At 46.6% G+C, this 25,891-nt stretch overlaps 1 protein-coding gene across 9 annotated transcripts in view; it reads left to right on the top strand.

Annotated features, from left to right (window-relative positions):
• The window catches only part of LOC144124469 (telomere-associated protein RIF1-like), a 395,573-nt gene that overhangs the window by 1,233 nt on the left and 368,449 nt on the right, over nucleotides 1-25,891 (top strand). For 5 of the 9 annotated variants that reach the window (XM_077657148.1, XM_077657150.1, XM_077657155.1 and 2 more), the window contains exons 2-3: nucleotides 2,191-2,274; nucleotides 11,626-11,663. In XM_077657148.1, the coding sequence (XP_077513274.1) occupies nucleotides 2,201-2,274; nucleotides 11,626-11,663 (112 nt within the window). In that variant the 5' untranslated portion in view covers nucleotides 2,191-2,200. Of the gene's footprint in view, nucleotides 1-2,168; nucleotides 2,275-11,625; nucleotides 11,664-25,891 lie in introns of those variants that run through there. The other 4 variants (XM_077657149.1, XM_077657154.1, XM_077657151.1 and 1 more) reach the window with 3 other exon arrangements.

The following is a 25,891-nucleotide window of genomic DNA, read 5'->3' on the forward strand; positions in this document are numbered from 1 at the left end:
TCAAAAATATATGCATGCGAACAGAATGGTCATGAAAAGTAATAGAACTGGGCTACAAAGGTAACGGCACCAGAATCATGTTGTTGAACACATATGCACAATTTTTAAGCATACTGCCAAACTCTTGAATCATTGTTATGGAACTGACACATGATAAGTAAAAATGGTGAGTACAAAAAATACGAGGGAAGACTCAAACATGAGGAAAAAAAACACTATCTTAGCACTAAAAGAACAGTTAATGCAGCACGCGCGAAATAAACTGAAGAAGTCAGTAGATGTCGATAACTAAATCGGCTATTATAAATTCAGAATGCCAGGCACGGCAAATAATAAGCAGAGCATATAAACTAGCAACTACTTTTCAGAATAAGAAGCGTGACAAAAAGCTATAAAAGCCGCCGTGGTGGCTGAGTGGTTATGGCGCTCGGCTGCTGGCCCGAAAGATGCGGGTTCGATCCCCGCCGTGGCAGTTGAATTTCGATGGAGGCGAAATTCTAGAGGCCCGTGTAGTGTGCGATGTCTGTGCACGTAAAAGAAGCCCAGGTGGTCGAAATTTCCGGAGCCCTTCACTACGGCGTCTCTCATAGCCATAGTTGCTTTGGGATGTTAAACCCCCTATAAACCAAAAAGCTATAAATACAAAGTACAACATATTTACGGCTTCATTCAGCACCTGGTAGGTGAAACGTGGTTTGTAGTGAGCCTCAGGCACTTTGTAAAGTTGATGCTATTGTAGTCGTATAAGTTGAGTCTATAAACTGCTCAGTACAACATGAAGGAGACAAGGGAATGGAAAGAGGTGCATGTTACGGCATACATGACAGAAGCCAACAGTCACCAGAACTATGGAACAAGGGGGATTTTTTTTCTTTGTGGTGTTGATGAATTGGAGGTTAATAGTGTAAGTTTAAGGTGATTGATAAGAAAGCAGAAGAAAAAACAACCACGTGCCGCTGGTGGGATCCGAACCCACGACCTCCGAATTTCAGGTCCGTTACTCTGCCAACTGAGCTGCGGTGACAGCTGGCCAGCCTCCTTTCTGCTTTTGGGGGTATTTGCGTGTAGTGTAACCGAACGTTGACATTGTTCACCAGCGCCACCCTCGTCCATAGCGGCGGCTGTAGTAGGTCTTGTATTACTATGAGTGCCACTTCGGAATGTGATCCAATGGTGAGGGCGGAAGCTGTGCGAGAACCTTCTTATGCTTCCTATGGCATCAAGACTGGCAGATTCGAGGGTCTCGTTAAACTGTTCAGTGATTTAGCACATTGCCATCCAAGCATAGTTAAAAACAAGGTTATTTTGAGGTTCAAGTAATTCATTTTTCAGGGGGGTTATAAAGCTATTCAGTGCTGGAATGTTTGTAATTGAAGGGTCGAGGTTATTCCACTATCTAATTATTAACAGAAATTAAAAATATTTAGCATTCCCTGCAGGGGCAAATTTATGGTGACTCTTGGGAGGGGACCTTGGGGGGTTTCATTTGAAGGGCTTTCAGCATGAGGTTCTGCATGGTTTTCCTATGTCAGATTTCTTGCTTGTAGGGAGGGGGAATTGGTCCCTCACCCCCCCCCCCCCCCTTTCTTCGTTCATAAGTCCGTCCCTGATTCCACGTCAAGTGAGAACTTGTGCAGTGTGTACTGCTGTTTTCTTGCAAGCTCTGTAAAGCAGATATGTCTTCCTAGAAAGGACAGTCCTCTTCACTACAGTTTTGTTCACTACAATTTGTCCAGTTTGGTCAGAATCAGTCAGAAGCACACACTGTTTGCAGCAACACTGAATCCTCCACACCCCCGAAGGAAGGAAAGGTAGTGCCATCCTATGCCCTTGGCTGCAATAGCACTCTTTCATAGGGTCTGTGGAAAATCAATGGTGAAATAAGGATGGTGGCACTTGACCGAGAAGGCTTTGGGTCAGTGGCTGCGGGTGGTCACATTTCGAAGGAGGTAAAACATTAATGACTCCCTTTGCTGTGCAATGTCATTGCGCATTGAAGATCCCAAGATGGTTAAAATAATCCAGAGCCCTCCACTTTGGTGGCTTGCTCACTTCCATCATGGTGTGGTGTCCGCTGAGGGTGAGACGGTTACTGCAGCTTGTCTTTCCTCAAAACCAATTCACTTGTGCGTGTCTGTGAATGTTTGGCAGGTTGAATCTCTGGTTAGTGTTTTGTTGTCTGTGGTGCAGGGTAGGGGCCATGTCGGCAGAGCTGCCTCCCGTGCACCCGCGCCTCGGTTGCCGGGTCAGTGAGGTCAACAGCAAGGAGCCCAGGTGACTCTCTTTCTCTCCTGCACCTTGGGAAGGAGGGATTTCTGCATAATTCCTTCGCTCCCCTAACAGCATCTTGAGCACAATTTTAAATGCAGTGGAGTACATCTACCAGACATTTGATCGGGTTATGTATATTAAACTAGTTAATAATCTGTTAATAAATAATAAGTTAATAAATTGGATTAGCAATTACTTTTCAGGCAACACAATTTATAGAAATTAATCATCAGACCTCCCACACAGTAAATGTTGTGTCTGGTGTACCCCAGGGTTACGTCTTGGCATCTGTTCTCTTCCTAATTTTCATAAATGATCAAGTGAATAATCCTAATGTTAAAATCTGTTTGCAGATCACTGCATAATTTATCGGGAAATTAATACAATAGAGGATCATGAAGCCCTTAGCAACGCACTAGAAACTACAACTTAATGATGCACCGACTGCCAGATGACACTTAACGCTTCTAAATCTGCAACTGTGACAGTTTCTAGGAAGAAGCAGAAGGTCCGACTTTCAGTACACTATAAATGAGACACCACTTACCGCAGTAACTGAACGTAAGTAACTTGGCGTACAGTAACCCATGACCTCAGGTGGAATACTCATGTGGATCGAATCACCTTAACAGCTCTAGAACGGCTTTTTTTTTTTTTATTAGACAGCATCTCAGATTATTCGCTTTTCAAACAAAGCTATTAGCCTACAATGTATTGGTTAGATCTGTTCTCGGATATACTTACGTCGTTTGGTTTCCTTTTACTAATCAAGATATAACCAAACTTGAAGCAGTTCGGAGAAAAGCGATCAGATATATTTAACAAATACAAATAACTGATTCACCTACTGAAATAATGAGAGCAGAAAGAATCAAATCATTACACACTCGTGCTAAACTCACGTGGCTGAAGCTTATGTTTTGACTAATTAATCGACATCTAAAACTGGACACTACTAAATGTATTTTTATTTCTGAAGAAAAATCAATGCGTCATAAACATTCACATGCGTTAAGTATTATTTCTATACAGACTGTTCTAAATACTCCTTTTCCCCACAAGCAATTAGAGAATGGAACTGCCTTCGTCCATCTTTTACTAATAGCTCATCATTGACAAGATATAATGTGGCAGTTCACAGTATGTGGCGTTATTAGCTAGCCATTTCCCGATTGCTTCTGATATTATAGTACCCATGGTTACATGGTTTTTTTTTCATGTTTAAACTTTTTGTTCCAACTATTCAGAATAGCATTCCAAGAACTAATTACCGATAATATGTTAATGCCTTCAAAGTGTATGCTCATAATATTTATTGTTGACTTATTTTCCGTACTTTCTAATGAGTAGCATTGTTTTTCATATTTTGTTATTCTTTGTACAGTCAAACCCACTTAAACAATTCTGTTTGTTACAGTATATCGGATATAACAATGGTCAGTCACATCACTGTCAGCTTTACCTTGTGTTCTATAGTAAAATAAACTGCTTATAGAAATGCTGTCATAGCATATTATTAGTTATAACAATTAAGTCTGGCCAGTGAGAGTCAGCCTTAAACAAAAACATGGGAACGCTACCACACCAGTCAAACCATGCTTACAACACAAAAAGCGTGTGCGTGTGGAGACAACCGCCTGGCCGAGCAAGTGCAGCGATGCAGCGAAAGTGAAAGAACCCATGAACACGCACTCGGAGATACCAGGCCCGTTGAGGATGCTTGTGGGTTGCGGTGACTCCGGCAGGAAAAACCACGGATGTAAACGCCTGTGCAAAAGGCAGAGGAGAAGAAAGTAGGGAGCCTTGGTTGAGCATTCCATTATTAACATTCATGAGGGGTGTGCCACTTGCATGAAACGCACCGGTGCTTTTTTTTTTTTGAGAGCGTTAGCTCTTGTACTCGCACTCTGAACGTTTGTCCGTTCGAGATTGCGAGATGTTGGCTAGTTATGTGATCAAATTGCTGCAGCATCGTGCAAATCGTGACCCCCCGCCCATCACGTGACGCACGTGCGCAGTTTGCGGCCGGTTTACCCCCCATGGTGGTGTTCCGCTATAGACCAGATTCTTTTACCCTCGCACACAGGCTGCGGGCACTCTATTACTCTTGACACCAGCCGCCATCTGTCTGCGCACGTGGCCCGATGGACAGCGGGTCGAGCCGGCGCAGCACGTAGAAGACGAGTTTACGTGTTCGCGTCCGTCGTTGATGCGCTCTACCACCTAACGTATTTGGGTGTGTGCTGTACATCACTACTCACATTCTCCCTCTCCCAGACTGTACTGCGGTTATCTGACGTGCATTATTACTTGTCAAGGTGGTATCCAAGGTTAGTCGATCAGGTAGGGTGCGACTGAAAACAGAAACTTATATCCTTGGTTGCAGGCGCGAATAAAGACACAACACAAGGCAGAAAGACGGGACGGAACGCCACTCACAACTGATTTATTCAAAGGCAACACGCGCAAATATATACAGTCGAGCCCGCTTATAACGAACATGAGCGTCACGCGGCGTCCGTTCGTTATATCCCGAAGTTCGTATTAAGTGGACCACAGCTTTAAAGACAGGTGCTTGTCAAAACACAAAATTTTTTCTTTGCGAAAAAGTCCGTGATGGACGTCTGTTTTTGCAGCGCAGATCCGATGAGGGAGGTTTCCAGTTTATTTAAAGCTGAAGCGTGCTCTTCACCGAGGCCCTTGGCATAGACAAGTTGTCTGAGGCTTTCTATGTAGCCCATTCCTACAGGCACGCTTATGGGTGCTGGCTCCGAAGTTTCATCCTCATCTGATTCCTCCGTGTCACTCTCGCCCCGCACTTCAGAAACGATGCCCTCGTCCGTGCACGGTTCCGCGGTATAGGCGTCGCCATCGACAGAAATAAAATCATTCCAACCAGTGTCATGACCCCACATGTCAGAGTCGACGACGCGCTGCCACAAATCTTCGCCGGACTGGTCATCTTCCGACACATCAGGCTTGGCATTAGACACTGTGTCGACGAAGCCGGCCTTGCGGAAGCAGTTCCGCACGCAAGTGGCCGCCACCTCCGCCCAGGCCGCTTTCATCATCTTTACCGCTGAATAAAATGGAAATGGGCACAGTGTTCCCTTCCGCCATTCCGAATTACAACCACGGCCCGAGATTTGAACGAAACAATCGAAACGTCCGCAGCGCAACAAGAGCGACAAAAGCACGTGACGGTGCAGACGTGCAACGTGCACAAGCGGCAATCAAGCTAAAAATACAGACGCACAGCGCCAACAGAGAGACCAATGAGGGGCGTCCGTGAGCGTCAATGCAGCCAGCTCTTGGCTCCCACGGAAGACTTCACGGATCGTGGCCTCCGAGATCAGCGCAGGTGGCGCGGTTAATCGCAGAGGCCAAGCACAGATTCACAAGAGAGTGAGGAGAGGGGAGCGTAGTTGCGAGAAGGGGCGGGAGGGCGCATCGGCAGGGAAAGGGTAGCTCGCTTGAGAGCGGCATGGAACGGGGCGGGCAGTTCGCCTGCGATAAGGCTCGGGAAGACATACCGCGTGCCGGGGGCACAAAGGGGTCTGAGGCAGGTTATCTCGCATCGCGGCGCTGGGTTTACGCTGTCTGTTCGCTGTAACAGATCGGCAGGGCTTAATGACGTTTGTTATACGTGCAATCTTGTGCCATTGAAACAATGTATATTTTGACGGTTGCGCAGGTCTCGTTCGTTATAAGCGAAAGTTCGTCTTAAGTGGGGCCGTTATATGTGGGCTTGACTGTATCGTCTTACACGCAAGGAATAATATCATCTTCAATGTTGGTATGATAGCGAACAGCTGAAAAATTGTTCTCATTGTTCTTATACAAAGATATGGGTGTCGCTGATGCACATGCTTCCTTTCTTTGCAATAAAAAAAGCTTCGATTAATTCCCTAGCTTTTGTATCTTTGCTTTTTGAGAGAATTCGCGCACTTGCCCAGCAAGAAGTTTTTTTAAGGTACTTATAAGCAGATTTTTGTGCTGGCGTGCCAACTGTTGCCGTCTTTTACGTGCGCTACCATCTATGATAGTTTCATGCATCAGGCCCGCAGTCCCCAAAGAAATGTCCGCATCGTGGCGTGCCAGTTGACGGAAAATGTCCGCCCCAGAGAACGGCTCTGGATTCTGGTCTATATACCTTAAAAACCCGCGTATAATACGAACCAGAATATAATACGAGATGAAGTTTTAGAGACGCGAATTGGAAAAAAAATAAATTTACCTGCGTATAATACGAGTGACGAAACCTCGGAGAAGACATTTATTCAAATCGCATCCCGCACTTCACTTCAATCACTTTCATCTTCAGCAGCGCTTTCTTCGGACATTTCTTTGTCCGACAAATCATCCCAAATGTACTCATCATCCGTGCCATCGAGGGCGTTCAAGATGCCGCACTTCTTAAAAGAACAACACACAAGATCTTCTCGGATGGCTGCCCACGCGTCCTTGATTCATTTGCACAGCGTGGCTGGCGAAGCCCACTTCAGCCGCCCGGTTGGCGTCACTGCGGGCTCACCTGAGCGCATCCACTCTGCGTAGTGCTGCTTGACTGCGTCCTGGAAGGGTTTGTTTGCACAAATATCCAGGGGCTGTAGTTGTGACGTCTTTGCACCCGGGATCACAACGAGTTCAGTGCGGCAGTCGCATAGCAGCCTCTTCACCGAGTCGGCCAAATGGCAACGAAACGCATCCAGCACAAGGATGGACAGCAGAGACAGCAATGCACCATGTCGCCTACACTACACGCACTTTACCCACTCCAAGACTAGATCCTCATTCATCCATCCTTTCTCATGACATCTCACGATGACATTTTTCGGCAGCTCCTCACCTTTCAGCATTGTTTTCCTCTTGAAGATTACGTAAGAGGGAAGCTTGCGGCCATCTGCCGTGCGCGATAACATGACTAATAACACACGTCTTCTCGTTGCCAGTGGACCGGATGCTAACTTGTTTAGACACCTTCTCGTGCACAGTGAGGGCCGATGGCATGTCCAGGTAGACCGGCGTCTGATCGGCATTGCCTATTTGGCGGAACAGAAAGTTCTTTAACTTGCGAAAAAAATAACATGGCGCTGAATACTCACAAGCAGCTCTTCGAATGCTTCAGGCAGCTTCTGTGAAATCGAGGTCCGCCGGCGCAGTGAAAAGCCAGCACAGCACATGTAGCGATGGATTCAGTGCTTGCTCGCTTTGAAGACAGAGCGCGGTATTCCTTTTTCTTTTGCAAGCTGTGTAGCTTTTGCCTGCATAAGCTCCACGCTCACAGCTAAGATGCGCGTGCTGCTTGCTGTTGCCGTACGAACTCCGTCAGGCCAAGTTAAATTTCTGGGAATGCGCCATTCTTTGGGCCGCAAAAGCTTCGTTGCGTTCCGCTGCACGCGAAGAGGGCTTCTTTCTGTCGTCGCCATCCACGAATGCCACCCTCGACGACACCAAACTGCCTTCCGGCCGCACTGTTGCCGATGTTCTCCGCAGCTAAAATCACTTTTCGCTTGAAGGCAGCCGAGTACTGTTTTCGAGATCCTGACATCTTGCTCGCAAAAAATCATCCGCTTCAAGAAGCGTGGCTTTCATGTGAGCATGTGCATTGTCAGCAGGCACACGGTACACCGCGCTCCCTCCGGCACACCCAACAGATCAATAAGGAAACGACATCGTGATGTCGCTTGTCGAGAGTAACAAAGCCAAGCCGTAGCGGTGCGCAGTAGCAAAGCCAAGCCGTAGCCACGCCGCAATACTGAAACCAAACTTCGAGCAACATCGAAAATTTTTGTTCGGATCCGCAAATAGTGTGAGGCGGAAATTTAGGACACTAATTATGGGAAAAAAAACCTCGTATTATACGCCGATTTTTACGGTGTGTACTGTAAGAGCGTGTGTTCAGACTGGTGCCACTTGGGGTCGCCATTGGTAAAAAAATTGTGGCCCACCTATTCATAAAAAATGAATCCCACCAATGCTATTCACAGTGAAACATATTGACTAGCGCAAACACAGACAGGGACCAAAGTAAGAGAAAGAGACAGGACACACGCTAGACTGTGTTGCGAGCGCGGCTGCAGTGATTGAAGTTCTGGACAAAGGCATCCCTGGAGCCAACAATGCGTTTTTCATTGACATGGAGGACTTGTTTTACAGCATCCCCCATGGTGATCTATTTGTTGCGGTGCGTGAGCTGATTGAACAGCAGGGTCAAGTCGCCTTTCAAAATGCTTGTGGCGTTTCTGTGGATACGTTCCTTGAGCTGTTAACGATTTATCTTTCTTCCACAGTTGTTGATTTTAAGGATGGCATGTACGTCCAGAAAAAAGGAATCTGTATTGGGGCAAGCGTAGCACCAGTACTGTGCCATATATTTTTAGCAAAGTTTGACAACACGCTGCAGGGCGTTCTTTTTGACAATTATGTGTGCAGAATTTTTAGATATGTTGATGATTTCCTGATTCTTTTGAATCTTTCACCCAGTGACTCATTGCAGGTGGTTGTAAACCAGATTTTGACAGCTTTTAAAGCTTGCTCGAGTGCCCTCAGTTTTACATATGAACTACCCGCTAACCGCTCGATGAGATTTTTAGAACTTCAAATAACATTTCGTGACGATGGCCATGTTTGCAGGTGCTTCATGCCTAGAACTAAGAAGTCCTTATTACCGTACTCGTCAGCTCATTCCAAGATTGTCAAGAGGGGGATTGCTACTAACTGCTTCCGTAATGCACTGCAAAAGAGTTGCCACCACAGCATGAAGACTAGCTTCGATAACCAGTATGAACGTTTGGAGGCGGCCGGTTTTCCAAAAGAACTTCTGAGGGCAGTGGCCGAAACGCTCTTGCAAAAGATAAAGGTTCGAGACGTCAAAAGGCTTGACCCAAAGACAGTGGAAAAGAGAAATTTTGAAGTCATGCCTTATGTGCATAAAGTCGCCCACACCATCAAAAAGGTCGCTGGAAAGCAGGGCGTCAATGTTGTGTTTTCAGCTCCCTGCAAGCTTTCACTCCTGTGCTCGCGTGTTGCATGTGGCAGGACTTATCGGCCGGTTTGTTCGACGCAACATGAAAACCGCTACGTCAACTGTGCCACAGGTTTGGTTTACAAAATTCCGTTGACCTGCGAAAAACTGTACATTGGGCAAACAGGCCGATGTATTAATGACAGGCTAAGAGAACACCACAACTCTCTGTCCCCTACTGACGGCGCTAACTTGCCTCGACATTGCCGGGAATGCGGTTGCTACCCACTATTTTCCAATGTTAGTATTGTCGGCAGAGGCAAGGGAAAAGTTGAGCGCGAAATCCTCGAAGCGTTCCTCATTAGTATTCAAGGAGATGATTGTATCAGCAGTCCTTCTATCTACCTCATGGAGAAGGAACTAAGCTTTCTTTCGCAACGGCGTTAGATTACAACTTATCTTTAGATGTAGATTGTTGTTAACTGAGCTGCGCAAACTTTGCCACTTTTCCTGGGAGTCTGTTTTCTTCTAACAAGCACAGTTGCTAGTCCAGTCGTCGTGTGTGTGCCTCGTCTCTTCGCTGTGTCCCGTCTTTTGACTGGTTTTACTCCTGAAAATGTACCAACTGACCCAGATTTCAACACTACTGAAACAGCTACACGCAGATATAAGCCACCTGTCAGAGAAATAAAGATCCAGCAGTCTGAGAACAGCATGACGAAGCTGCCTGCTAGCGATTGGTACCTATTTTTTTATAACCAGAGCAATTTCAGCACAATCAGCAGCAAAACACAAAATAATTTCGTCACAGTTACGTTTCAGTGCAGTAAGATCTTTCTCGGTGTAATTATTCCATGCCAGCCAGCACATGCATTTCTGGATTGCCTCTTAATGTAATCACTATTTATTTTGATTTTTTTCAGTATCTCTACTACTGGTTTAAGCCCGCCTCTCCTTGCTTATTTTTGTCGCGTGCAACAAAGTATCTTCGGATTCTGAAAAAAGAAAATGCACCAATTTATACTTCCTTTAGTTTGTAATATGTTAAAAATAATAAAAGTAGTAAGAGTTACAGCTCTATATTCCTTGGTGTTCAACAACTAGACATTCATTTGAAGTATCATGACCGTATTGTTCACTTAATTAACATGCAGAAAACCAAAGTAATGGTCAACAGCCTAGCAAGGGAGCGGCATTTCACAATTGTAAGCGAGGTGCTGGAAGTGGTAAAGGAACTACTTAGGGAAGGTAGTGACAGCTGATCCGGATCACGAGAAGGAAATAACTAGAAGGATAAGAATGGTGTGGAGCGCATATGGCAGATTCTCTCAGATCATGAATGGCAGTTTACCAATATCCCTCAAGAAAAAAGTGTACAACAGCTGTATATTACCGGTACTAACCTACGGGGCAGAAACGTGGAGTCTAACGAAAAGGGTTCAGCTTAAGCTGAGGACAATGCAGGGAGGCATGGAAAGAAAATTGATAGGTGTAAGGTTAAGATACCGGAAGCGGGCAGAGTGGGTGAGGGAACAAACGTGGGATAATGACATCCTAGTCGAAGTCAAGAGGAAGAAATGGGCTTGGGCAGGGCATGTAATGCGAAGGCAAGATAACCACTGGTCCTTAAGGGTAATGCAGTGGATTTCAAGAGAAGGCAAGCTTAGTAGGGGACGGCAGAAGGTTAGGTGGGCGGATGAGATTAAGAAGTTTGCAGGCATAGGGTCGGCAGAGCTGGCAAAGGATAGGGTTAATTGGAGAGACATGGGAGAGGCCTTTGCCCTGCAGTGGCTGAAGTCAGGCTGATGATGATGACGAGATAAGGTGCAAAGTAAGTATGTATTACAGCAAGCGGGTGTCTCAGGGGTAGATGATCAAGCTGAAGTGGGTTTGAGTCATGAGTGCAGCATCCCAAGGAAGACGCTCAAACTTTGTTGTGTGGGAAGGGATCAATTGAGTAAAAATGGGAAGAGATAAGTGCAGGTTCTGGAGTGTCCTTGACAGTGGTATAGAGTGGCCGAATAGGCACATCAGCACCCCATTTCTCGCCACTGAGAAGTCGTGCCGCATTCTCCCACATCTTGTCCCCTCGGGCTTTGGAGTTTCCCCTTGCCCTAGTGTAGGCGAACATTCGCTCGTAGCCTTGCTGGTGAGTCTGATGACCTCGATTCTTCAGCGTATTTTGTTGCTAGCTAGCGTTGTTGTTGTTATAGCAATAAACGCGTGTTTGTGTCAGCCAGTGTCATTCCTTTGTTCCCCTCAGAGCAAGGTCCGCCGTGGTTGGCGTACGCTTGGTAGCGTATGTGATCACGGGCCGGGGTCCGGTTTCCATGATGGAGGGTAGAGGGGCGGTGCAGTGAGTGATGGTGACTTTGTGCTATGTGCAGGAATGCCCTGGTCGCCAGTGATGAGGCCCTGCTGTCTGGTGAGTGGTGTGGCACTTTTCTGCTGTTGGTGCCCTTGCTCAGCATGTGATTGCTCCACTGGTGTTGGTCTTGGAGTGATCTGCTTGGTATCAAGCACAGTAAAAGCTTGGTAATTCGAACTGGAACGGGACTGGAAAATTGCTCAAATTAAGCGAAGTTCGAATTATCGAATGGGCAGAACTCGCAGCAGTCACATCTAGACTCGTTATCGCAAGCTTGGCGCTACTACAAGTTTGTGGAGGGGGGTTTTGAGAATTAAATTAATCCGGTCCTAATGGCAAATGAAATAGATTGATTGGCCAGTTATGTGCCAGGAACAAGTACTGGAATGCATTCGCGTGAGCAGCGAGCTTTAGGGCTGGAATATATGACGCTATTTATGCTCCAAAACATGTTTATTTACTAGGAAGGTTTGTCAAAATTAAAAGTAGTCAACAAAGTGCATTTGCTTGCGTTTCTTCTGCCGAGACTCCATCAGCATCATCTGCAGCTTTTCACATCATGCACCCTTACTGCCGCACACTTAACAATCCCAAAATCATCAGGAGTGGTCCATCAGAGGTACACACACGTGAATGCGAGGCAAAAAAAAAAAGACAAAGTAAAGCGTGGGGAGTCTTTCGCAGATACCCAACACATGAGAACCTTATCTTTTTCAAAAAGGCGAGAGCACAAGCACGGTATATTCGGCGCAATGCCGAAAAAACATCCTGGAAAGCTTATGTGTCTTCTATAAATAGTTCAACCCCATCGTAGAAACTGTGGGAGCAAGTTCGAAAATTAAATGGTAGCTACTCACCCTTCACAGTTCCTTTTTTGACAACACTCGGCACACAAACAAATATAGGAGAGCAGGCAGACATATTGGGGGAACACTTTGCCGCAGTTTCAATTTCATCACACTATAGCCAGTCATTCCTGAAATACAAAAGCACGGCTGAAAAACACAGGCTCTCAACAAGTGGAGGTGTAAATGAAAAATACAATTGTTTAATTACCCTCCAAGAATTAAATAAAGTACCCTATGTCGGCAAAAAAACTGCTCCAGGACACGACCAGATACACTACGAAATGCTTGCCAATTTTTCCCAGCCTGCCATAGAGGCACTCATGAATTTTTTTAACAAAATACTTGCAGAAGGAAAAATACCTAAGGAATGGAAGAAAGGCATCATAGTGCCACTCCTGAAACCTGGGAAACACCAACTTCACCAAGTAGCTATAGGCCGATAGCCCTCACAAGCTGCATTGAGAAATCTTTTGAAAGTGCCCGTAATGTAAGATTAACATTTCTCCTTGAATCCCGCGAACTTCTTGATGTCCATCAATGCGGTTATAAAAAGGGATGCTCAACGACATACCATTTAGTTCGCCTCAAAAACATAATAAGGGAACCTTTTATACACAAATAGCATTGTCTTGCCATTTTCTTTGATATGGAGAAAGCGTATGATACAACCTGGATGTTTGGGATCCTCCGCGACCTAGGAGACTTGGGTATCTGCGGCAGGATGTTGAACTGCCTGAATGACTTCCTTTCCGACCGCTCATTTCAAGTGCGCCTGGGATCAACCCTTTTTAGGAACTTCGTTCAAGAGAACGGGGTTCCTCAGAGCTGTATTTTAAGCACAGCACTGTTTATTGTAAAGATGAATTCCATAAGCAAAATAATCCCAAAGTCTATGATGTACTTGATGTACTCAGTCTATGTCAACAACCTTCAAATAGCTTGTACATCATCCAATGTAGCAACATGCGATAGACTAACACAGTTAATAATAAACAAACTAGAGACATGGGCAGACAAAAATGGATTCCAGTTCTCCGCATAGAAAACAGTGGGCGTGCTGTTCTCACTAAAAAGAGGTCTACAATACAACCCCAGCTTACATCTAAACAAAATCGAACTGCCTATAAAAAATGAAGTAAAATTTCTGGGCATTACTTTTGACAAAAAGCTGACATTCCTACCCCTTATTAGTGCTCTAAAAAAGAAAGCCTCCCAGTCCTTGAACATACTTAAAGTACTTTCCCCAAAACACTGGGATTCTGATAGGATATGCCTTTTAAAAATTTATCGGTCTGTTGTTTGTTCTACCTTAGATTATGGATGTATAGTTTATGGGTCAGCGAGACCATCATATCGTAAATGACTGGATCCAGTACATAATTTAGGTTTGTGTCTTTCCACTGGTGCATATAGGACGTCACCCATAAACAGTCTGTATGTAGAAACTAACGAAGCATCACTTACAGACAGAAGAACGATGCTAACGTGTTCACACATTCTAAAAATCCGTTCACTGCGTAAACATATCGTTCACCAAATAGCAACAAAGTGCCCATCTAGAACACTCTTTAACAACCACAGACTACTAGGACACTGCTCTTGCGTTTTGAAGAGATGTGCCAAAACCTCGGCCTACTGGACACATTACCTGACATTGCTCGAAGACGCAATCCGCTGCCTGCATGGTATCATTTTCCTACAATCTGCGATTTTACTCTTACACAGTTCTGTAAAAAACAGACCGCACAAAAACATATTCTGCAAAAACATATTCTGCATATTCTGCAAAAACATTTCTTGCACTCGAGGAAAACTACAGTACCTTCAGAGCCTTTTACACAGATGCCTCAAAAACAGATGGTTACGTTGTAAGTGCAGTGGTACAAGGGAATTGCAATCAGATAATAAGGCTTCCACAGTGTGCATCAATCTTCACTGCTGAATGTTACGCCGTCTATGTAGCCATTAAACAAATAGTAAAGGAGAACCTCAAAAACAGTATTATTTACACCGACTCGCTAAGTTTGCTTACAGCTCTCAACTCTAGAAATGTAGTCACTCCTATACTTGGTGATATCATACACAACATAGTAATAGCCACAGCTAAAGGACAAAACCTAAAACTCTGCTGGGTACCAAGCCGTATCGGAATTAAAGGTAACGAGAGAGCAGACTTATGCGCTGCTCAAGCACGTGACAAGCAAATGAAGAAAGAAAATATTCCGTTGAAAGATTGCATTAACTTAATAATTCGTAACAAAAGACAAAAATGGCAGTCCGAGTGGAACAATGAAGTAAAAAACAAACTACACAATGTCAAACCAGTTGTAAGTGAATGGAAGACCTGCACCCACTAGGAACGTTTTAAGAAAGTGATTATCTGCCATCTTCGTATAGGGCACACGCACCTCTCACACAATTTCCTACTGACAGAACAAGATCAACCTGTATGCGAACAATGCGGAGACGAAGTTATGATTGACCACATTTTATTGTCTTGTGCGAAAGTAGAAAAATTAAGGAAAAAGTACTTTACTCAATTTTATACCGAATGCATTCCTTTTCATCCTGCACTGCTTTTAGGACATGATGCAATTATTGATATATTATGTGTTTTTAGCTTTCTTAAAGAAACCGGATTTCTCAAGAGGCTCTAAAATTTTTTACTCACTGGTCTATTTGTATTTTAATACACCTTGAACACTTTCTCATTCCAGAGAAAAGGGCTGAGGTTGCTTTATTTTGATTGGTTGGGGGCCTCCAGTCCTTGCCCAGCCAAGGACAGCTGATGAGGTTGCCCGACCTCCTTTACAACTTTTAATGTTAGCCTTTTATCAATCTTGTTTTTGCTCTGAATACTAGGTAGAAGGAAATATCTTTTCATGCTTTCTACATCGGTGTAATTTTTTATCGTTGTAAAAATCTGCAGAAAACAATTCCTTATACCTTGAGCCTGGCGCATCATAGCCTTAGATGCTTATGTGCCATTAAGCCCAACACAACACACAACACACTTACCCATAGCTCCTGCGCAATGTCAGAGTTCTCATTCACGGAGAAGTGGCGTGCTGCAACATTGAATGCTGACGCTACTTCACGTGCACTCGGTGGTGGCATAGTCTCCGCCGTCGGACTCATCACTGTTGGCTGTTCTCACTGCACGTGAGCCCTGTGACGTCTGCTGGGAGCGTGCAGCCTCAATTATATCGACGTCGTTCAAGGTGTCCAATGTGTCGACGCTGCTGTCTATGTACGTCGCGGCACCAACAAAAAGCATGACTACGGCGGCCGAACTGCATTGTTTACACCACGCGATCATGAGCCAGCTACACAACGAAAACCTGGAGCGGCTTGCGCCAAAGCACCAGCGGCGTAGGTGAGTGCTCCAGCAACGAAAACCTGCTATGGCATACATCGGAACGCGGGCTGTGCGTGCCTCGTGCACTCGGGGTTTTTTTTTTTTTCCATTGTTTTACATCTGTCTTGAATTTGAAGCGTGTTTTACTTGCTATGGGTCAACTTCTATCTACGAGGAGTGGTGTCAGCCAGTGGCTCCTAGTTCAAATTAATCATAGCGGATGCCGACTTGTTCGAATTATCGGGAGCTTTCCCCATTGAAATACACGGGGCTGTGCCAGGACCCTGGCATCAGTTCGAATTAACCGTAAGTTCGAATTAACTGAGTTAAATTAACGAGCTTTGACTGTAGTAGGCTAGTGACAAGCACTGAATGGAACCGTGCATAACTTCTGGTCAGTAGCTTATTGGCCCAGAAAGTATGACATGCTGAAGGGGGACAGGTACAGCTGAACCTGGTTATACAGTTAAACCTCAGTTTGATGAAGACAGTAAAAACCACAGCTAACTTCATAATATTTAAATTTCTCTACATCAAAATTTATCTCCTAGCATGCTAAGAATCTGCCAGAAATATTCTGCGGATAACTCATGGGAAGAACCTTTATATGGGATTAAAGCGGTCCTCACTTCTTTCCTTTCTTCACCATTAACCATGCCCCCAAGCCCTGAGCTCATTGCCACCAAGCGCACCGCCCTGGACACACTGTCCACACTGTGACGCGTTTCGGCTGCTACCACTGTGACCTTGTAGCTGTCAGTGGCGGCCTCAGGGCGGGCCACGCCCTCTGCACCCCCCCTCCCCATACTCCTTTTTTCTTGATGTCGGCGAGAGTGAGAAGAATGTCCTCCAATCGCCAAGCAATGAAATGAAGTCAGGCCCACCCCGCTCCTCTTGTTTTCCACCATAAGTGCCAGTGTGTGTCTTTTTCCACACAGTCAAACCCACTTATAACAGTTTTGAAGTGCCACGGAAATACCATTATTATAACCGATAATTGTTTTAACAGGGTTGTGCCAATAAAGGGAAAACATGACAATCTTTAATGCCAGGAAAGATCTGCAGAGGCTTGATCATTCTAATGCCTGTAAAACCTCTTCAATTCAAACTTCCTGCGTCTGGAAAAAATGTTCAAATTATCGAATGATCCTGAACAGATAACAAGAACCGCTTGCATCATGATATATTTATCTGGTGAAAGACTGGACAACGGCTGTTTGCTTTTGACATGAGAATGGCGGGACAATGATTATTTTTCATTTTCTTAACATGCTTTATTGCATGCATACTGTTGGGGAGTGTCGAAGCAGAACTGCTCAAAAATGGCAAAGGCCTCCACGGAAACTGTCACGGTGTGATGCGATAGCGCTCAAGTTCCACCTCTACTGCATCACACCCCTGACAAGCAACGGCGTCGCTCGTGAGGAGGCTTCACTGCGCAAACAGCGAACGGCATGTGACGAGTGTGCAGTTTCGACGCACTGGAAGATCCGAAGAGAAAGAACCAAGTGGATGAGAGCGCTCACATCAATCAGTGCCTGAAACAGTGTGCAGCTGGACTCAGTTAGCTGGCATCAGTGATATGGGCTTGCACGAAGCACTTAAAAGCAAAACTGAAACTACAGTTCTGAATGGCTTCGAGACGTGGTCGTACGTTGGTCATCGTGCCTGCCGTCGCACGCACGTTGAGGCACACGACTGACTCTGCAGCGTATAATTTAGGTTTGTGCCAGGCTATTTGGACGACTGCTTGCCGCACCAGTCATACCTGGACACAGCCTCCCTCCCTTTGGGTGGCCGTTCGAAATAACCAGTGTGAGACCCCTAGCGTCCATATTAGCGAGTGTATGACGCCATAGACATACATGGGCATTGGCCAGGTCAGTGCTGGCAGACTGAATTGTCCAGATTTCCAAATTAATGTCGGTCGAATTAGCGAGCTTTTACTCTACACCACAATTTGCATAAGTTTCTGATCGTTGTTGTTTTTAAGCTGGTGACAGCTACCGTGATCGCCTTGTTGATGAGGTCTTCATTTGTCATAAATGCATCGTAAGCGTGAAAGAATTCTTCGACTCGACACGCTGCAATCATCACCGTTAACCAATGACCAAAGCATCGTCATCACTGCACCGGCGGGAGCTTTGCACGCCTCTGCGTCACTGGCATCACGCCTGCTTTCCGGAAGCACTTCTTGACGGGAAATCTAAGGACCTTGCAGAATCGAGGGAACGGTGACAGCAGATAAGAAAAACCACGCTTGCAACGCGCGTGCACCGCACCGACTAATTGAGAGTACCCATGGCACGTGTGGCCAGTGTACCAACCCAGCAGCTCGCTCGCCTGACACAATAATGCCTGTGCTCAGGGCAATTGCAGTCCGCGAGCGCGGAAACTGAAGAACGCTGGAAGATGGGACAATGCATGCGTTCTTGCCTCTCTTGCGCCAGCAGTCATGCGGAATGCAAAACAAAAAATAAAATCGAGCGGCTCACCCTTCAGAAACGTTAATAATGAACTGCTCCACAAAGGCTCCTTACTTTCTTCTCTGCCTGGTCCTTATGCAAGGGGAACGCATGCGTCGTTTCTCCTCCCTGCGTTGCCGCGATATGCAAGGATCCTTCGTGTGCCCTGTGACTTCAAGTGCATGTCATGGGCTCTTTTGCTTTCTCTGCGTTGCTGCGCCAGCTCGGTCTGTCGGTCGGCTTCATGCGCGAGTGCTTTTGTGCTTCAGCACCTGCCCAGGCCACTCGTAGTGAGCTTGCGGCGGGGCCATCCGCGCTCCAGGGTGGAGTAGCTAACACTGTTCTGCGAACTCCAAAGCAGGCTGCGCAGACCCCCGGGTCGGCAGGCCTCAAGACCTCTCCCCACAGGTTGAGGTCAGACTCGAACATCGATGTGCCCTCTGCATGGTCGTCTAGCGCCTCTGCAGAGGCGATGGACACTACCCAGGGCAGCCCCGTGGCGTCCACGTTGGACGGACGGCAGAGCTCTCCGAATCGATCAAAAAAAGTCATGGGACCGATAACAGCGTGATCTAGTTTTTCACTCTATACAAACACAAAATTAAAATGGCTTTCCTAATACAATGGAATTGTAGAGGACTTCTAAACTCTAGTGACACTTAAAGGAAGAAACAGCGCTATGAAACACGTGTCCCTATAGCGACATAAAAGTCCCTATAGTCCCTATAGTGACATAAAAGGCATCCTAGGAACACATGGTCCTGTTGCTTTACGTCTACAAGAGACAAATTTAGGTCCTCAAAAGATATTTTTCTTAAGAATTATACTCTTTTCCGCAGCACCCGAGCGATCATCCTTATCAACATGTATTTTACCCTTAAAGGCCTGTATTGAGTCATTACATTAGAGGGGGGGGAACAAAGCAAATGCAATTGAGAATGAAATGTTAATACAATAAAACATAATGTAACAATAAAATGAAAAACGATACATCACAATACGACGTTGGTCAATGCTGAATGGCAAAAGGCTGAATTAGGCGGTAACAGCAAGAAGAAGAATAAGTGTAACTGGATGAACAAGTTGGAGACAAATGGGCAATATCTTTTATTCAGTACAATGATTAATTAATGCCTATCGAAATTTAATAGGGTCGTGGTCGTTTACAATGCAGTCGGGTAGCAGGTTACAGTTTTCTGTTGCAGTTGGCATAAAAGATTTAAATGCTAATGTTGATTCGTGTATATGTGAATGCTCAGGAGGTTAAACAGGTGGTGCGATGTTCTGATTGGAGCTAGTAATAATGTGTCGCAAAGATCAGGAAAATTGTAATATAATTTATGAAAGAGGCAGAGTCATGCGATTTTCCTTCGGTGCTCTAGTGGCTGGATGTTAACTGTAGATTTAATCCTGGTGGTACTGTTGTGTCTATTGTAATTTGAGGATATGAAACGGGCTGCTTGGTTTTGAATGGCTTCTAAAGAGTGATTTAAGTATGCTTGGCGAGTATTCAATATAGCAGCTGCATAATCAAGTCTGGTACGGGTGAATGTTTCATGTGCTAATTTTCGAACAGAAGGAGGGGCTAGGTACAAGGATCTTTGGGTAAGGCCGAGTGATTTTGATGCCCTAGATGCTAGATGTCAGATGTGTTCCGACCAGGTTAATTTGCTGGAGATAGTGATTCCAAGGTACCAATATGATTGGACTTGGGTTACCATGCCTGACAGGAGTGAATATGCGGGTCTGAAGTAACGTTTTCGAGATACTTGCATGAATTGGCACTTTGGGACGTTCAGCTGCATGAGCCAGTCGGAACACCACCGTTCTATTTTGTGTTAGTCATTCTGAAGTGATAGTTGATTCCTACTAGTAACAATGTTACGATAAAGGATGCAAGCATCCGCAAAGATACAAATGGTGAATGAAACACCAAAAGGAAGATCATTAATGTAGATTATAAAAAGAAGCGGGCCAAGAACGGAGCCTTGGGGAATGCCAGAGATTACGCTAGTAATACCTGAAGGACGATTGTCGTTTACTGTGTATTGGGAGCAACCTGTTAAAAAGTAGTGTACCCATAATAAAACGAGAGGATTGATGGACAGTCCAGGGAGTTTAGACATGAGACGAAGATGGGGTACACGATTGAAGGCTTTAGAAAAATCTATAAAGATAATGTAAGTTTGGAATGAAGAGTCCATATTTAAGTGGAGGTCAGTGGTAAATTAAAAAATCTGAGTTTCACATGAGAAACCGGAACGAAAACCATGCTGCTTAGTAAAAAAGAAATTGTTCTGATCGAGGTGTGGTGTGACATGTGAATATACGACGTGCTCTTTTTTACTTTTTTTTAGAAAAAGAAGCTTTAAACACCGGCACAACTTTCCTTACTTTCTAGTCTTTTGGAAGCAAACCCGTTGACAAGGACTGTTCGAAAATCACTTGAAGGAATAGGCTAGAACTTCCCTTAGTGCTCTTAAGAACTTTTGCAGGTATTCCGTCACGGCCAGGTGCGCTGGACGTTGTAAACCTGCAATTATTTTCACAATGCCTTCCGCTGTAATGTGAATGGGGGGGCATTAGGGAAAATTTGAATTGGGAAATGATGGCATATTTTGAGGGGGTTCATGGGTGAACACTGATGAAAAATATGAATTCGTGGTATTTGAATGGAGTTCAGTGAGGACCAATGCAACATGTTTATCAAACAAGGTAATGTCTCGTACAGTGCGTGGTGCCAGTATGGAAAATTTCTTAGGGTTCCTACAAATAATGTTCGGCAAGTCTTGATGAAAGAATTTCTTTTTACTGTGTCGTAATAACCCTGTATATTTGTGAAGACATGCCAGATATTTTTGCCATTTAGAAGCAAAAGTGGAATTTTTCGCATCACAGTAGAGGTGTTTCTTTTTTTTTCGATAGTCTTAGTGCGTTGGAATACCACGGCTCCCTAGCATCACCACGAATACGTATGAGAGGAACGTAAACATCAATAAGTGATAGAATTTTATTTTACAGAGCAGCCAGTTTTGATCTATTGTTCAAGCAGGAGAAGAATTTAGAAAGCACAAAAAATATTTATTAAGCTCGGGATTGATCTTAGCGAAATCGGCTCTTTTGTAACTACGTATGTATTTTATTGACAATTGCTTTATAGGGATTCGAATAGAAAGATCACACAACAATTTATGATCACTGAGGAAATTAACACATGACAGTGACTGGATAAAGTCTGGATTTGAGACAAGGATAAGGTCAAGAATATTAGAACCCCGGGTTGCTATTTTAACTGTTTGCGTGAGGTTAAATGTGAGTACCATGTCAAGAAATTCGTTATAAAGATGAGAAGATGCGTACAGATTGTTTCAGTCAATGTTTGGGAAGTTGAAATCTCCACAAACCACATGTTCAGCATTTGGAAAGCGAAAATGCGAGTTCGAAAGGACACTTCAAAGGTCGTCAACAAAGGTGCGATCGGAATCAGGCGTACGGTAGCAAGCAGTGACGATGACAGTGCTAGAAGGTGTCGGCGTCTTCATGCTTATGTTCGGACTTATAGACAATGGTGAGGTCAAACTCCTGCAGGCGAGGGCTCCATCGCACCAGTCGTCCAGACGGGTCACGTAGGTTGGCCAACCACCACAAGGAGTGGTGATCAGTGACCACTTTGAAAGGGCGACCATAAAGATAGGGGTGAAATTTCGTAGCGGCCCAAATAATAGCGAGGCATTCTTTTTCAGTCATCGAGTAGTTAATCTGTGCACGCGACAGAGCGCGGCTTGCATAAGCGATAACTCGGCGCTGCACGAGAACCGCGCCGAGGCCGATGTTGCTGGCGTCGGTGTGTATTTCAGTGTCACCCCGCTCGTCAAAATGGCCAAGAACGGGCGGTGGCATTTGAAGACGCAGGCAGAGTTTGGCGAAAGCCACGTCTTGCTCTTGGGACCAAACAAAAGGTGTGGCGTCGCGTGTGAGGCGAGTGAGCGGTTCTGCGAGGTCAGCGAAATTTTTGATAAAACGCCGGTAGTAACTGCAGAGCCCTAGAAAGCGCCGAACAGCTTTCTTGTCACGTGGAGGTGGAAATTCCGCAACCGCTGCAAGCTTGTCGGGGTCGGGCTTCATGCCGGCGGCGCTGACGACATGGCCGAGAAATTTCAGCTCCTGGTAACCGAAATGGCATTTCTGGGGCTTCAATGTGAGGTTAGCTGAACGAAGGGCTTCGAGGAGCGTCCGCAGGCGTTCAAGATGTTGACTAAACGATTCGGCGAAAACCACCACGTCGTCGAGATAGACTAGGCAACACTGCCATTTAAGACCGGCAAGGACAGTGTCCATCATCCGTTGAAAGGTGGCAGGCGCAGAACAAAGACCGAAAGATAGAACCTTAAATTCATAAAGGCCGTCTGGAGTGACAAAGGCCGTCTTCACACGATCCCGTTCATCGACCTTGATTTGCCAGTAGCCACTTTTAGGTCGATGGACGAAAAATACCGAGCGCGCCAAAGGCGGTCGAGAGAGTCGTCAATACGTGGCAATGGGTAAACATCCTTCTTCGTGACTGTGTTCAGCTTCCGGTAGTCGACGCAGAAACGCAGAGTGCAGTCTTTCTTTTTAACGAGGACGACTGGCGAGGACCATGGGCTGTTCGAGCATCTCCTTAACTTGGGGCTTAATGGCTTCACGCTCTGTAGACGATACGCGATAGGGGTGTTGACGGATTGGATGTACGTCATCGTACGTCACGATGTGGTGCTTGGCTATGGTAATTTGATGCACTTTCGATGAGCAAGCAAAACACTCTCTGAATTCGAGCAATAGTGCACACAGCTGTTCCCGTTGGCTGGTTGACAGCACGGAGTTGACATCGAGGCTCTCGACGGAGAAAGGAGGCTGCACTGGTTCTGAGAAGAAGCACTCGGAAACATCGGAGATGTGTTCGACAAAGGCTATGGTAGTGCCGCGAAAAAGATGCTGATGCTCGTGCGTAAAATTAATAGCAAGTACCTGTGACTGGCCACAATTAAGATCGATCAGACTGCGGGCCACGCACACGCCTTGCGTCAGCAGTAATGAAAGGTTGGTTTCGGCGATGGCGTCACCGTCCTGAAATGATTCGCAATCAACCGTAATGAAGGCGCTGGTTCGAGGCGGCAGGGTGACAGTGTCCGTAGAAACTTGAAGCGTCTGGCTTGGTCGCGGTGCATTGCTGAGGGCGACAGCATTCTCAGTTGAAAACGTGACCTTGTTATCGCGTAGGTCAATAATCGCCCCATATTCACGCAGAAAATCGACACCTAAGATGAGGTCGCGCGAACAGTTATTCAGAACATGACAGCAGACGGCAAATGTGGACCCCCGGATTTGAACTCGGGCGGTGCACAGGCCGAGAGGTGCAATCAGATGACCGCCCGCAGTGCGAATGTGTGTGCCAGCCCATGGCGTGAGAACCTTTTTGAGAATGATGGCGAGCTGGCTGCTTAGGATCGAATAATCAGCACCAGTATCTAAAACGCTCGAACGTGGTGACCATCCAGTATCACAGGCATGTCTAAGGAAAGCCGCTCGCGTGTTGGAGGCTCCGGAGGGGATGATCGGGCACAGGTGTCGTTGTCCGCAGGCTTTAGCACCGGGAATTCGTCAGCGTGGTGTGTGCTTTCTAATGGCGTCAGTGCGTCGGAGGGACCGGAGAGCACAGGCGTCGTAATCGTCGAGGCGCCGTCATGTGTCAGCGTCGATGTGTTGAAGCGAGCGGGTACTGCGGACCTCGAAACCGTCGAAGCTTCGTTGTGTCAAGGAAGCGTCGCTGTGTCGGAGTGAATGGTGACCGCGGACTTCAAAACCGTCAAGGCGTTGGCATGTCATGTCCGCGTCGATGGGGGGTCGCACGCACAACGATGTCCAGCGAGCCCACCCCCTAAGGTCGCTGGCTGCAGTTTTCCCGCCGTGGGCTGGGCGGCCGGCCTTGCGCCGCCGGGGAAAACTCGCGGTAGATGGTGAAGGACGACCCCTGGGGATCGGGCCTGCTGGTGACGAGACTGAAGCCAACGTTGGTCTTCAAGGAAATCCGTGATGGCCCGGGGTTGTTCGCCATAGCGGGGTCGAGGAGAATCGGCAGGAAAGCCTTAGAGGCCCAGACGGCGGTAGGGGCAGTGCCGATACAGGTGACCTGGTTCGCCGCAGTGAAAGCATAGGGGGTGTCGGTCGGATGTGCGCCACACGTCGGCTTTGCGCGCGGATGGTTGGGGAGCTTCCACGTACTGCAGCACGGGTTTAGGCGGCCCCGGCACTTCAGCAGGAGCCGAAACGAAGGACGCTGAAGCCGGAGCAGGGCACCGCAGGGCTTCTGCGTAAATGAGACGACGGTCATGCGAGACAGGAGGAGGGGATGGATGAGCTTCATCAGCAGGAAAGGACGGCCGGAGCGCTTGCTGCACCTCCTAACGGACAGAGGTCTCTATGGAGCTTGGAGCTGCGGGAGGGGCCCCATAGAGCTTCCTGAGTTCGTCGCGCACAATAGAACGTATGAGATCGCGTAGCAGGGCGGCGTCGGTGCCGTGTAATGGTAACTCGCCGGAAACGGAGGCGGCGGACACAGGTCGATCGTACGCGGACGCTCTTTGCTGAAGAACCCTTCCAATCGTGAAACTTGGCGACTGTCTTCGGAGGGCTGCGGACAAGGCCAGCAAAAAGTTGCTCCTTGACGCCACGCATGAGATGGCGTACCTTTTCGTCCTCAGACATTGCAGGGTCCGGGCACCTGAACAGACGTGTCATGTCCTCTACATACGCTGCAACGTTTTCATTTGGAAGCTGAATGCGAGATTGCAGAATGCGTTCTGCCCGTTCGCGACTATCCGAGCTGCCGTATGTTTCTAGGAGACGACGCCGGAACTCACTCCAAGAAGATAACTGATCTTCACGGTTTTCAAACCAGGTCCGAGCGCCGTCGTCTAGTCTGAAGTAGACGTTTCTGAGGTGGGTGGCGTCATCCCATTGGTTGAATGCGGCAACTCGCTCGTAGTGCTGCAACCAGTCTTCCACGACCTCAAAAATGTTGCTGTGGAAGGACTTCGGGATGCGGGGGTTCTGGAGCGTTAAGTAGGGTGTCGGTGCCCCAGGCATTGGGGTGGTCGTGGCTGGCATTGGGGTGGTCGCGCTAGGCATTGAGGCGGCGCCAAATTGCTCCGAGGACATACCCGATGGGTCAGGCTCAGGTGGTAAGCCCCGAATCCGGTGGCGAGCACGGTGCACGGGCGTCTTGACGGGTATAGGATTGGAGCGCCGGCTAACCATTGGGGTACGGGACATGAGATCGATCCCACCTCCACGAGATTTGCCACGGTGTTGGTGACAAGACAGCGACCCGGCAAGAGAGGGCTCGGCAGCACGTCCTTCGGTGGGAGAAAACGGCGAACTTCAACGTCCTTCAATCTGCATGCCAGCAGCGTCAACGTCTTTTTTGCTTCAGCGCCACCTGGCAATATTCGGACACACGTTATTTCGTGGCTACAAGTAATCTTGACTGAACATGAAGGTATACTAGATTTTACAAAAACCAGCACTTCGCCTCCCCTGCGCCCCACCCTATCAAGCCTATGAATAGTGAATACG

The sequence above is a fragment of the Amblyomma americanum genome, chromosome 3, assembly GCF_052857255.1.
Source record: "Amblyomma americanum isolate KBUSLIRL-KWMA chromosome 3, ASM5285725v1, whole genome shotgun sequence".
NCBI classification, from domain to species: Eukaryota; Metazoa; Arthropoda; class Arachnida; order Ixodida; family Ixodidae; genus Amblyomma; species Amblyomma americanum.